The sequence below is a fragment of the Citrus sinensis genome, chromosome 4 (assembly GCF_022201045.2).
Source record: "Citrus sinensis cultivar Valencia sweet orange chromosome 4, DVS_A1.0, whole genome shotgun sequence".
Classification (NCBI taxonomy): Eukaryota; Viridiplantae; Streptophyta; class Magnoliopsida; order Sapindales; family Rutaceae; genus Citrus; species Citrus sinensis.
Window position 1 is genome coordinate 29,346,256 of NC_068559.1, and position 14,206 is coordinate 29,360,461.

Here is a 14,206-nt window from a genome sequence, read left to right on the forward strand (position 1 = left end):
TGTATTACAAACCACATAAATAGCTTTCATCTTTATGAAACATATTTTTATATTACAAACCACATAAATCGATCAAGGATAGTGCGTCATTCAAGGGTCAGACCCCAAAATATGCCATACGCAGACCGGTCAATAAGTAAATATTTTATTTAGTACAAAATGTTATTGGAACTCACTAAAATCAAACTAGCATGTCTGGCGCATAGGTCGTTACTATCACAGCAAGCTGTCAGTACGAGCTGGCATTCTCTTGAAGAAGTTGCTGGGTACGGAAGGCAGCTTGCTACGGAATCTTGGGTGCCGTAAATAATACAAACCGGCAAGCAGAGCCACCACTTTAAATGGGGTTGTATACAGAACCATAGCTGCACACAGACTGAACAGTATGAAGAGGGCAGTTGCTCTTGGGTCTCTCCAGCTTAGCAATGACTGAAACCTCTCACCCTGAGTTGCTATGTCACCCACCACTGTTTGAATCCTCCCTGCAACACTTCTAAGCCGATCATACCTAATTCGAACAATATCGTGAGTTTTTGAAGTTGGAAAAGTGTCAAATTCTTCATCTAGCTCATCTGGATGGACAGCTTCTGCCCATGAAAGTTTGGTATCCATATGAGGGGGGTGTCTTGGCCGGAACCTATAGTTCCAGAGTCCAATGAGGAACATGTATAAAAATACGGTTGGGAGAATCAACTCAGGATACCAAATTAGTATCAGGAAGAGGATATGAACTAGAACTGCTGTTACTGGATTTCTCCAGTTGCATATATCAGTGAACCATCGGCTGACAGATATCATGCCCGAAAGCAGTGACATAACCCGAAAGAAGTTAGCTTTGCTTCTTCTCATGCTCCACATATGGGAATCAACATCTAACATGTATTCCACCACCTCTTTTCGCAGAGGTGGCTCAGCTCTACCAAGCCTCACTGCAACAATATTCATGGCTTGGTGCCTTAAATTGTCCACTTGATTCACAGTGAAAGGATGCAGGTAATGCATTTTAGGCAGCAATGGATGCCCATACACATATATCATACTAGCTAAAGAGAATATAGTGAATCTAATTGCTAGCTGAAGCTCACCCATTTTCTTAACTCCATGTGGATGAAGAACAAGGAGTGGATAAGAATGCGTGTAAATTCGATGTGCTTCAAGTGTTGAGAGCCTTATTCGTACCTTGCCTATTCGCGAGTCTCTTACTGCACTGGAACCGTTTTGTTTTTCACCTCCACCCAAGTGGCAGTTGTCGAATACTCCCAGCGTGATCACTGTGCAGGGATCATAAACTTCCCAAGTGTATTGCTCATTCCATTTGGGATTAAATGTGTCAAGAATTGTTCTTGTCCGAACCCATTTCTGACCATACTTAGCAATACAGTAAGCATCTGTGCTTCCTCTGCCATCCTTCATCTTCATAGGTAGAAGTCCTTGTGCACCCAAAATGCCAACTTCTAATATCCCAACTGGCGGTTTCCAGAGCTGCTTTGCTGTTGGCCTCTGATCACTTATGTACATTGTTGATTCATCTAGCACATGGTACCCACCTTCAAGACAAACTCTAAGGTGAACTCTGCTTGAAAACTTGAGCTCTTTCCTTCTGTCAGCTTCTATCGCACCAAAACCAAATTTCTCAAGATTGAACCAACGTGAATGAACTGGCCTGTGGTCTAGCCGTTTCTCAAATATGTTCAGTGGTAAGCTTATCTTCCCCAGCACCTCATCTTTCGAAGCATGAACTCGATCCTCAACTGTTAGAAATAGCTGCTCCTCAAAAGGCTCAGCTGCTACGAAAACTAAATCTTCATTCCAAAGTGGGTTAGTAGTTGGAGTTGGGCATATCTTGGTTTTGAGTACTTGGTTTCCAACTTGAACTTTCACAAAACCTTCAGGAAGCCGGTTTCTGTCATTAGGCACAATATCCTGTGCTTCAATCACATTCACTCTTAGATACCACAGCTTTGGCGATACGTAAACCTTCGATCGGATGTTAAAAACACCCTCTCCATATACTGACGAAGCATCTGAATGCCAAGCCTCGGCAAATGCTTCATCAGCTTGAGTTCCCATCCAAATTGCAAGCATGATCTGTCCTCTTACTTTTCCTTCACCACGTCGATCCTCTAGCCTGTACCATTGAGGAGCCAGTGGACTATCAGGAGGAACTCTTGTTGGAACTTCATTCAAGTCAAAAGCAACCCTTCCAAGATAATCATCTCTGCCTAACATTTCTTTATCCTTCACGAAAACTTCAAGCATTGATGACTGAATGCGTTCTTTGGAGAAAGCAAAGACCTGGTTCCACTCTGGATTCATTCTCTTCTCAAAATGCTTAGTCCTTCCTTTGTAGTTTCCCATCTTTACTTCTACGTATGGATCACAGCTCCCAGTAATGGAACTGGGGGGAAGATCTTTAGCTTTCACCACTCTAACATACAGATAGGACATCTGCTCAACAAGGTCGTACGTGCTCGTGAATCTTTCACCACTCATCCATCCTCTTCCTCCATATCCTCCACCATTTAGCCACCGCTCCCCAAGTTGGGGGTTGGTGTCCTTCAGATTGTACTCCTCTTGGTCACCAGGACGCCCTTGCTGTAGATTCATAGAATGCATGGTGAATGGAACACCTTGTGGTTGTTTCTCCACTGATTGGCCTGGTTGCAGAACAACTTGTTGTTTGAGGAACTCTTGGATAGGCTCTACTGTTACTTTGGCAGGCTCTTTGATATCCTCTTTTAAAGAAATTCTAGAAATTTCTTCTTCGGGCAGAGATTTTGGAGCATCAACGGCAGCTAGCTCTTCAACTTTGGGAAGAGCAGTAAAAGTTTTGCTATCAAGATTGGTGGTATTTTTTGGTGATTTTGGTTTTGGTAAACTTGAAGTTGGGGGCTGTGTCGTTTCAGATTGTGGTGAAATGTAGATTTTGAGGCCAAGCTCACCTTTGACAGATGAGAGAAGCCACTTCTTTTCAAGTGGGAATCTTTGGTAAACTTCCTCGCCTTTTCTGACAAGATTTGAGCAAGGAATTCTAACTCTGCCAAGGAAGTGCCTGCCCGGTATTGGCCTTCTTTCGTGATGGTAAATAGAGACTTCAATACGTAAGTGGTTATGGCTTTTGGTTTGGTCAAAATCAAAGAGAAGTTTCTGGTTCCAAACAGGGTTGAGGTTCTTTGGAATTGTTTTGGTTTTGCTAAGTTGGTTTAGGAAATCAACTTCTGCAAATGGACTAGCTGAACCTTCACCGTCTTTGGGCATAAGATCATAAGCATCTACTACTTCCACAACCAGCTTCATGCTCCTTTTCTTTGTTGCTTCACTCATGCGTGCTAAAAGGAAGTGGCTCTCCACAAGAGATCTCTAACTCGATTCGGAAGCAAAGAAGTTATACTCTAGAAGACAGGCAGGAGATGAGATAAAGAAGGAAGGAATATTATGAAGGTTCTCTTTCAGTGACTGTCATGCCTATTATTGTCTTGCTCAAGTAAGGAAGCATTGATTAAGAAGCTGTCTCTAAACTCCGGGGAAAGACAAACTGGAGATATAAACTTTATGACTTTATTTAAAGAACGTGAACTTGTTCAGTACAACAATAAACTGCAAGCACGGTCCCCAGAATTATAGAGTTAGTCTTTCTAGTATACATTATTTTTCTGCTTTTTTTGGTTATTTATGGAAACTAAAAATTAGTTTATCTTAACTGTCATGTCTTCTTTAATATCTTTTCTTTTAGGCAAAGCTTCATATCTTTGTCAACAAAGAGTTAAGTTAAAAGCCCAAATCCCCTAATTACCAGTTTCTAAAGCACAGGGTCCTGGAACTTGCATGTTGCTGTCTACACAAGATTGAAATTTTATTTTACAGCGTGGTCTATTTTGATTCTTTAATGTAATGCTGTTATGCTAATTTCTTAGGGTCATTTTATTTACGTGGTTTATGAGACATCTCTTTCTTTTGTTAAAAGCAATGCCAATGGGGTAAAAGGAAGCCAGAAAACAAGGATTCAAAGCACTGCATCAGCATTAGCACCTGAAAGAAAGCAAAAGCACAAGCACAAGCTCGCCAAAGATGCTTTTCCTATGCCTTTTCCTCTTTGTTATTTTAAACTTAATTATTACATTGTCTCTGCTGCCTCAATTCAATCCCGAGTGAAAATAGTAAAATAGTAAGCATCCGCTTCTAGCCAGAGATCATTGGAATCACTTTCTTGAGCTGAGCATCAAGCTAGCAATCATAATGTGGTTAGATCCAAAGATCCCAACTGCTGAAGAAAGCAAGGGGGTTTCACCTAATAAATTAATGAATTAGTTGGTGTTAATCACGGTCGTTTGTGTGGTGTTGAGTGTTGACACCTCTTCAATCACAGAGCCGAGAAACATGAAGAAGCACCACTCAATTTACAAAAGTGATTATATTAAGACCCAAAAGTGTCGTATAACTCATAGGCAGAGGCCCGAAAGCCGAAGATGTGTTATAGTGTTATGGGTGGCCTTACTGTCTTTCTAATCTCTCGTGGCCCATTCCCAAAGTCTTCCTTGCATGGTCTTTGTTTTGGTTTATAGAGCAGGGAATGGTCTAGGCATTACTTACTAGTCATAATTTATTATTATAAACAAAGAATATTGATATTGAAATTCTAAACATTATACTTATCGTAATTCTTAGTTTAAACAGTTTTCACTTTTTTTTTTAATTAAGAAAACCGATTATTATTAATGGAAACAGAAAATTACGACAGGCTAGCAAATTCTACCGGATTCGAGTAAAATGTGAACCGCATCATCATACAATCAATCAGACAAACAACATTTATGAATTAAATTATATAATCAAGGTAGTTAGACCCACATCGATTGCCACCTCAATTCCTTTTAAAACTGCATCAGTTTCTACAAATTTCCATCATTTGGAAATGAGACCGTATATAGTTAAATAGTAAAAAAATCAAATTAAAAAAATTAAGTCAAAGAATCCCTCCCTAACTTATCACATTATAATCTTATCAATGATGAAACATTTACAAATATAAGATACAAAAATTAAGTTACATAATTTTTATAAGTTATTGATGTGTTAATTTTATGACTTAGGTGAGAATTGGGATGCAGCTATAAAAGTTGTGAAGGCAGTGGGGTGGGTTTATAGCTGAGATCATGATCTTCAAACCGGAACTGATATAGAAGCAATCCCTAGACTCGACCCATACGTGAAAAAAATTTAATTGGGAGTAGTTTAGATATTTCTCTATAATCCTTGAATTAAGTGGGGATTATAACGGGACTGCTCCCCATATATAGTTTTCAAAAAATTTAATAATTTTGAATATTCGGGTCCCTTTTTCTCCCCAAAAAAAAAAGAATTTTGAATATACTAATTTGAAAAAAAAAAGTTACAAAATGATCAAACTTTAACAACCTCCAAATAACTAAAGCAACTAAATATCAAATATGCTTATTCCAAATTTACAAGAAAAAAGTCAAAATAATTATAAAACTCCAACATAAATTTGTAGTAACTTCTCACAAACCATCACCATCCATGCACACTCTAAGATTTTAACAATATAAACCTATAACAATATAAACAAAGAAAATAAAGATATGTTTGAATAGTTTTAACTTAATAAATACTTAGCAAAATGATATAAATTAGAAGTATATACCTCTACCATCTCTATATCAGTTTCAAGTTTTGGTTTCTCATTAAGAATCTTGGCATATATTAGAGAAGTAAATGCCACAGCTAACTAAAAGGATACAAATGAAAATAAATTAGTTAATTATTAATTAAGTTAAATAAACAAAAATATAAAAATTAAAATGTAAACCATATGCCTTCACAAAGAGCACATATCAAACTTTGACTACACATCAAAGCTTTCAATGTGCTTGGATGAAGTCTATTTTGATATGAACGTATAATCGACTATTAGTGTGGAAAACCAATTCAAAAGCAATAGAGGTAACTAGAATCGCCAAAATATCTCTTGCAATTTGAGACAATATAAAATAGTTACTACCATTCAGCTTCCTCTAAGCTAAAATATTAAAATGCTCCTCAATATTAAATGGTATTAACTTTTCACCCAAATAAATGTCTAGCTCGTCATTTACTTTCTCATTACCTGCAGTAACAAAAGTAGTAAACCCCGTAATCCATTAAGTTGAACTCCTATGGGAACCCAAACTTGGCATAGAATGAGAAATACTCAAAGAATTAGAGCTATACCTTAGAGAACTAGCAACTGATGCATATCTAGCTTTGTACTCTTTGACTATACTTTGACCATCACCATGCATTATCTGGACACGAGATATAACATCATTCCCATAAATCATAGAAAAGTAATACTCAACCAACCTAATTTGGAACCTATGATCAAAGATACATCCTACTAACAATATTCTACTTATGTCATGCCAATACTTTCCAAAATTTTCAATCATTTTAGTGTTAGGATTTTAAATTCATTATACCTAAGAGTTGAAACCCACTCATTCAAACGCAATCTAATATCACACAATTAGATAAAATACCAAAAACAATGTGTGCAATCATAAAAACATTTCAAATCATTTTCTAAAGCACTAGATAATTGCCAATCATGCTCACTAGGCAATCAACAAAAAATATTATTATAATATAATGTAGAACATATGATGAGATATGTGGAATTCTACTTAGTTGGATAGTCTTACACTAGTTTCCTACTAGAAATAACACCTAATTTACGTACATTCTCATCAAATGTTGATTTCCTTTGAATTGATCTTGACCAAAAAAAAATACTCTCATGAAAGTTTGCAATCAAATCACCAATCACACTTAAACCATCATTTACAATCAAATTCAAAGTGTAGGCACAATAATGAACATGAAACATTTGTCCACCCAAGATGAGATCGTTTTTATCAAGTGCCAATCACATAAAATCAATCATACGATCATTAGTAGCAGCATTGTCAACAATGATGAAGGATAACTTATGTTCAATGTTAAGCTCCAACAATGAACCTGTCAATTTATCACAAAGCATTCAGCCTGAGTGAGAACCAGACACTTCCAAAAAGCTTAAAAAAGAAAGAAAAAATATATAATCAGCATGTAATATTAATGCATTAAAAATATTTTAACTACAGTTTTACTTCAAAAGTATGCTCTAAAATACCCAAGTGTCATCAATAAAGTATGTAGTGATTGCCATATATGCTTTTGTTTGATTTTCTACAATCCACATGCATTAGCTGTAATAGTGATATTATCTTGAGTTTGTTCTAACACATTGATATATTTCGTCATTTCACACTCATATATGTCTAAAATCTCCTTGTTGATTGTATTTTAAAATAGTGGTTTTAACAATTGATTTAGAGAAGACACAACATCCCTAAACCCTTGATGCTTTACAATACTCAAAAGGTACTCATGCATGAAAATTGCACGTGCCATTTTTCTCCTTGTAACGTCAGGATCAAAATGAGTTTCTACCTCGATTTTTCCTTTTTGACTAGCATCTTTCTTTGTCCGTGGGAATTATGTGACCTACATTTCCCTTTTTATCGGTGGGCTCTCCATGGCTGCAGTCTTGCTTCAGTGCTATGTGACCGAGAATGAAAACACACAAAATGACTCAAATCAATGAAACCAGAAGCAATTTGAAATAAACAAATAAATAAACATGCAAATTGAAAAAATAAATAGAAAAAAGTAAAAATCTTCGAGGTAGGAGTAGTGCGGCTGAGTGTTGGTGAGTAACGATAAACTACGGTGGCTAATGAGTTGTTAGTGAGGATGAATGATGGCGGCTGACGGGCCGTTAGGTTTTTAATTTTCGTTTGAATGAACGAGGATTGACTCAATTAAGGGTAGCGTTTACTTTTTTGATTGGATTGAGAATTCTGGGGAGTGGGAATCCTAGGATTGGGAGTGTGGAGTGGGAGTGGGAGTAGGTTGTTTACTTACACTAGAATGAAAGCATGGAATGGAGATCATAATCCAATTTATGTGTTTACTTTGTCTTGGATTGGGAGTAAATAGTTTCAAATTACAATTTTATCCTTATTTAAAGAATTATAATTTTTAATTACAAAACTAATAAAAAATATATTTAATGAATAATATTTATTTTATTATATTTGTAAATTTATTATAATTATTAATATTCTTAATTATGAACAATAAATTATTAATTGTAATTTTAATATAAAATGAAATGTTATTTTATTTTATTTAATATAATTATATTAAATTTATTATTATATAAAATAATAATATAATATTATTTAGTACAAAATTAATATTTTCTTAGAATAAAGTATTTATTATTATTAAATAAATATAGTACTATTATTTTTAAAATAAATATAATAATATTATATTTATTAATTCTCTATTAATATAATAATATTATTTTAAAATAATTTTAACTTAGAATCAATATAAATTATTATTTAGTTAAATATAATATTATTATTTAAATAAATATAATATTATTTATTTTATTTTATTAATTATAAAATGGGTGGGGCCCACGGATTGGGACTCCCAATCGCTCCTCATTTTAAGTAAGTAAACGCTGGAGTGGGAGGAATTCACACTCCTCACTCTCACTCCAACAAGTAAACACAACATAAAAGAAATTAATAGATTGATTTAATTTATTTTTTAATATTTATTTTTGAGTCGTGTTAAAGGACCCAACAAAATCTTCGAACTTAAATCCAAAAATATTTTGGGACTTGGACTCATCTTCAAAATAGACCCAATCCATACCGCCCGAATTGATCGCATCCCTATATAAAAGTGAGAACTCTTTTAACTTAAATATTCACAAATCACGACCAAGTAGTGCAAGCACAAAAAGACGAACGTGCACTTCAATACACACCACAAACGCTTGGCTTGGCCATAAACTAGAAGTCTAAAAGCGAAAACAGAAAAAAAATAAAAATAAAATAAAGTAAAATAAATTAAAAAAAATAAATTATACTAGAAGCTTCTCTTCTCTCTCTGAAGTCTTAACAAGGTAGGGTTTTTTGAGGGTTTAATACAGAATCTCATTAACCCCCCAATAGCGAAGCAAACAGAAAAATCGAACCTTTGACACTGAGAGCTATAATTAACAAAGAAACCCTAATTCGAGTAAAGAGCCTCAGAAAGAATCATAAATGGTTCGCTCTAACGGAGCTAGACTTCTTCATTCTTGGACTCGAAATCTGAATCTTCTCGAAGATTCTAGAAATTCCGTAAGTCCCCTTCTCTTTTTCTCGTGTTCAGGATTGATCTGGGTTTAAGCTTTTCTTAAGTTGGATAACTCTGTCAAATTTAACAAATGTGTTGATTGCAGATAATAAAGACGGTAATTGGAGGGTGCAGCAAGAGCTTCAGTACTGGCCCTTGTAATCAATTTAGGGTTTCTGGCAATTTTTCGCTTAAAAATGGTAACTTCGAATTATTCTTTTCGACTATTGGATTTTTATATATTCTTTAGCGAAAATTTTGTTTTTATGAGTTGGAATGTTATGATCGTGTATTGAATACATTACATGTCTGGAATTGCAGCTAATAATCATAGAAACTGGTTGCTGCTGAGGCTTCTGAATTCGAATTTGGGTGGGCTGAGGTCTATTCATGGCACCGGTAACAAATAGAGTTTATTTTATTTGTTTGATTTAGGATTATTTAACTGTATTGCCGGTTTTGTTGAGACAAAATTTGGACGTCGGTTACTGTCTTTTTATACTTTTATTTTTTATTTTTGAAATTTGGGATTCAGCCTCTATGTCTGCGAGAGACTATTATGATGTACTTGGTGTGAACAAGAACGCCACTGCATCGGAAATAAAGAAAGCTTATTATGGGGTAAGTCTTGGTCTCGCCGCCTTTGTTTATGTTTGAACTGCTTATGGGAAAAGATTTTTTTCTTAAAGGTCATTTACCTTGGTTTTGTGCTGTTTTATTTATTTTATTCATAAATTATATGCAGCTTGCAAAGAAGCTCCATCCAGATACAAATAAAGACGACCCTGAAGCTGAAAAGAAATTTCAGGAAGTTTCAAAGGCATATGAAGTAAGTTTACTAAAAATATGGAGCTATTAAGGTTTGATAACTACTCTTGCTTATTGTTAATTTTCATGATTGACTCAACAAAGCTTCTTGTTTGTGATGTTGTAGGTTCTGAAAGATGATGAGAAGCGTTCAGTTTATGATCAGGTAGCTCATTCCTTGTATTTATATTGTAAACAGTCTAGATTTTATGATCAGATTGCTCATTAAAATTATTCATATTTTACATTGTAAAGTTTTTTGTAAATAAATGGATGAATGCTTTACTAGCAATATCTACTATATAAGTACAAGGAATTGGAGTGAAATGACACCCGAGGCTTGTCATCATCTTGATTGGTTGTCCTCATTTATATAGGTTGGCCATGAAGCATTTGTGCACCAAGAAACCAATGGTGGTCCAGGTCATGAAGGTGGCTTTGGAAATCCATTCCAGGACATCTTCAATATGGAGAATGTAAGGATAGAATTATTAGAATGATTTTTCCTCATTTAATTTTCTTAGTTACATTCTCTTTATTTTGTGGATAACATGTTCTGATGATGGAATACCTGCGATTCTATAGACCCATTTGTATGTCTCTAGAATTTCTGATTTTTTGGAGAAAGTTTCACCTTGGAAATCTAATCTGATTTTTGTGCTACATTGATAAACAGATTTTCAACTTTAGAGATATTTTCAGAAATAGGATGAGTGGCCAAGATGTAAAGGTTGTCATTCTACCTTCTGTTTCCACATGTTGGTGCTTTATATTTGTGCTTCAAAATTGAATTGTTGACACCTTTCTTATTTATCAATGAGTAGGTTGCTGTTGAGCTATCCTTCATGGAAGCTGTTCAGGGATGTACCAAAACTGTTACATTTCAAACGGAGTTGCCTTGTGAAGCTTGTGGTATGCTTGTTTTCTGTCATATATCAATTAGGTTGGAAGCGAGATTCCAAGTTTAATTCCTTTTCCTTTCTACTGTTTCTGCATTTGTTTCAGGTGGGGAAGGCGTCCCTCCTGGAGTGAAACCTGAAAAATGTAGGCGCTGTAAGGGCTCCGGCATGGTTAGTTCTACTAGAGTTACATACGCGTACAAACAAACTCATATTTACTCAAGTCACTTGTATATGTTACCTACGACATTTAGATCATTTCATAATATCATAATCATTAATACGGAAATACTAAGTTGTTGAGTTCCTCTTATGCTTTTGCTACATCACAGGAGTCCATACATTCTGGCTTTATGAGCATTAATCAAACTTGCAGACAATGTGGTGGAACAGGCCATATTATCACGGTATATTATACTTGCTCCACTCATCATTTTCAGCATATTCCCTTTTTTAATCTGTTAAAATATACCTCAGTTATGATCAGACTAAGATCATACTCTATGTGAAATCATTTAAATTGGCATTTTCTTGGCATAATTGTGAACGCTAATTTATCAACTCATTGGCAATGTGGAATGCTTCGCTGACCTCATTTTCAGCATATTCCGTTCTTTTTTATTCTGTTAATATATCTCTCGGTTATGATCAGACTAGGATCATACTCTATGTGAAATCATTTAAATTGGCATTTTCTTGGCATAATTGTGAACTCTAATTTATCGAGTCATTGGCATTGTTGTTAAACTTTTTTTTCCAACTAAAAAAAGAAAAATCTCTAATATTATTGTTGGCATCAGAACTGGTGCAAGTCATGCAAAGGAGCTAGAGTAGTGAAGGGATCAAAGTCAGTGAAATTGGATATTATGCCAGGTATTGTTTGGATTTTGAAGCATTGGTGATTGCTTTGGTTATTGTTTAATTATTTCATTATGATCTATTTCTGTGGGCTCACATGATCCCCTGCAGAGACACAGATTATTTGTGTTGAAAGTCTGACATCTAAAATAGTTTTTTTTAATAAATATTTCAAGTTCTTATACAAGACATCTCAAACCAATGCAAATTCTCTTTTTCATTTGGTCCTTGATTATGGTAGTTATCTTTCACCCTCTTTTGTTTGGCTCCAATGCTGGAGCTAGGGACTCTGAGGGAGCTTTTCTTATTTGTAGTTTTGATCTGGAAATGCCACCAGAAGTTGTAAAAGCAAACTATGGAAAATGTGTTTCAGCTTGTATTTTTGGTTGTACCTAGTTTGAATACTTCCTTTAGAGGCGATTACTTGAGACAGAGAGACTCATATGTTCTGTTATTGAATATGAGGAGATAGGAAGAACTTTTGAGTTTTGAAACTGCACAACCTGGATATGGCAAGTGTTGGGGGACATTTTTTTCATGCTTTTAGAACTTGCAAATTTCGATCTATAATTAGTCTACCTATTGTAAATATACTTCATTACCATTTCTGTGCCAATTACAGAATTGCATTCCCTCACTTATTATGCAATCCACATTAGGTATCCCAATTGTTATCAATTAGGCTCTGAATTATTTGTTATCTACAGGAGTTGACAACAATGAGACATTAAAGGTTTTTAGAAGTGGTGGAGCAGATCCTGATGGAAATCAACCTGGCGATCTTTATGTTACAATCAAGGTGATTCTCTTAGCGTCTTCTATTTGTTATCATGTTACATTCGAGTGCTATTGATTTTGATTGATAATTACACTCCTTCCTTCTTTTCCGCCTTTTTTTTTGGGTTGGATATTCTGCAGGTCAGGGAAGACCCAGTTTTCCGCAGAGAAGGTGCTAACATTCATGTAGATTCTGTTTTAAGTGTCACTCAGGTAAAATATTAAAGTACTTTTTATATAATAGATATTCTTTATTCTTTGTTTGTATCCAGAAGGAACAGATATCAATCATGCAATGAGCTAAGTTATGCCTGCAGTAACTGTCTGATAGTTCATTCCTTCATCTATTTATGGGAAATCAATGGATTTCTGTTGTGCAGGCTATTTTGGGAGGAACTATTCAAGTCCCAACTCTCACTGGAGATGTTGTACTCAAGGTTTGTTGAAACATTTAAACATTTACATATATTTATTTATTGTTGATTTTTTTGGTGACATTACTTTCCTTTAATCTTATATTGCGAAAATAAAATAAATTTGTTTTATCTTTAGGTCCGCCCTGGAACGCAACCTGGTCAGAAAGTGGTTCTGAAGAACAAAGGTTCAAAGACTACACTATTGCTCTTTGTTCTTGTTGCATCTGTTTTAGCCAATTTCTTTTGCAACAAGTTTCTTGGTTTCCTTTAAAGATTTATTTAGTTGGCATTAAAGATTTATTCTAGACGTGTAACATTTTAAGCAATCATCATATGTAGTTATTAACTATTCTTCTGAATTACTCTTCTTTTTCTTTTTTTCCTCTCAGGGATTAAAACAAGGAACTCTTTCTCATTTGGTGATCAATATGTGCACTTCAATGTCAGCATTCCAACGTAAGTTCCCCCCCCCCCCCCCCTGTACGGTATTACGCACGATGAGTATTTTTATGATTGCATTAACATCCACAACTCTTTTCTGACACCCAAAAATCTTAGTACTGCAGGAAGGAGCAATAATTACTATAGTGTGACACACTTATACTTTGAAAGGGTTGCTAATAATATTGTGGAAAATTTATGATTGCAATACCTTATCATTGAAGGTTTTTTTTGCAGGAACCTGACCCAGAGACAACGGGAATTGATTGAAGAGTTTGCTAAAGAAGCGCGAGGTGAATATGAGAAGCGTGCTGCGGCAGGGGCATCAAGATGATAGACTGGGATTCTATCATCCTAGGTCCTGCTTTGGTGTGGCAGGGAAGTAGAAAGAAAAGGAGATGGTGTTAGTAATAACCTACCTGCTTTCGGAAGTTTTGTAGGAGAAATTTTGAGTTGCATTTGACCTATTATTCATTTGTAACTTATGTAGAATCTCTACACAAAAATCACAGCAGTATTTATCATTTGAGGCCAAAAGTCGACGACATTGAACTCATTGAAGCTTTTGTATATAAATTTATTTTATTGTTTATGCTTTACGTGAATTGTGCTGTATTTAATCTTTTACGAACAGATTACAGATGTGAGTGTACTTGGTGAATATTTTCTTCCAAAGCCCAGTGAAAGCAAACAAAACATTGATTCGCTTTTAGAACCTTGTTCATTGTAAGCATGCAGCAGGAGGTGAGCACGGTTTGATTTCTAGAA

The 14,206-nt window shown here is 35.1% G+C and overlaps 2 protein-coding genes across 2 annotated transcripts; one reads left to right on the forward strand and one right to left on the reverse strand.

Annotated features, from left to right (window-relative positions):
* Positions 1-128: 128 nt before the first annotated feature.
* Positions 129-4,611, reverse strand: LOC102608929 (FT-interacting protein 1). Its single transcript, XM_006483613.4, has one exon. The coding sequence runs from the start codon at positions 3,322-3,324 to the stop codon at positions 217-219; it is 3,108 nt and encodes a 1,035-aa protein (XP_006483676.1). The 5' UTR covers positions 3,325-4,611; the 3' UTR covers positions 129-216.
* Positions 4,612-8,952: 4,341 nt separating this feature from the next.
* LOC102608438 (chaperone protein dnaJ GFA2, mitochondrial) lies at positions 8,953-14,113 on the forward strand. The gene is made up of 18 exons (XM_006482780.3): positions 8,953-9,245; positions 9,347-9,440; positions 9,562-9,639; positions 9,776-9,861; positions 9,986-10,069; positions 10,175-10,213; positions 10,425-10,523; positions 10,724-10,777; positions 10,872-10,959; positions 11,053-11,117; positions 11,279-11,353; positions 11,747-11,819; positions 12,512-12,603; positions 12,723-12,794; positions 12,962-13,018; positions 13,134-13,182; positions 13,387-13,453; positions 13,676-14,113. Exons 1-18 carry the CDS (start codon positions 9,168-9,170, stop codon positions 13,770-13,772), a joined length of 1,347 nt encoding a protein of 448 aa, XP_006482843.1. The 5' UTR covers positions 8,953-9,167; the 3' UTR covers positions 13,773-14,113.
* The last annotated feature ends 93 nt before the right edge of the window (positions 14,114-14,206 follow it).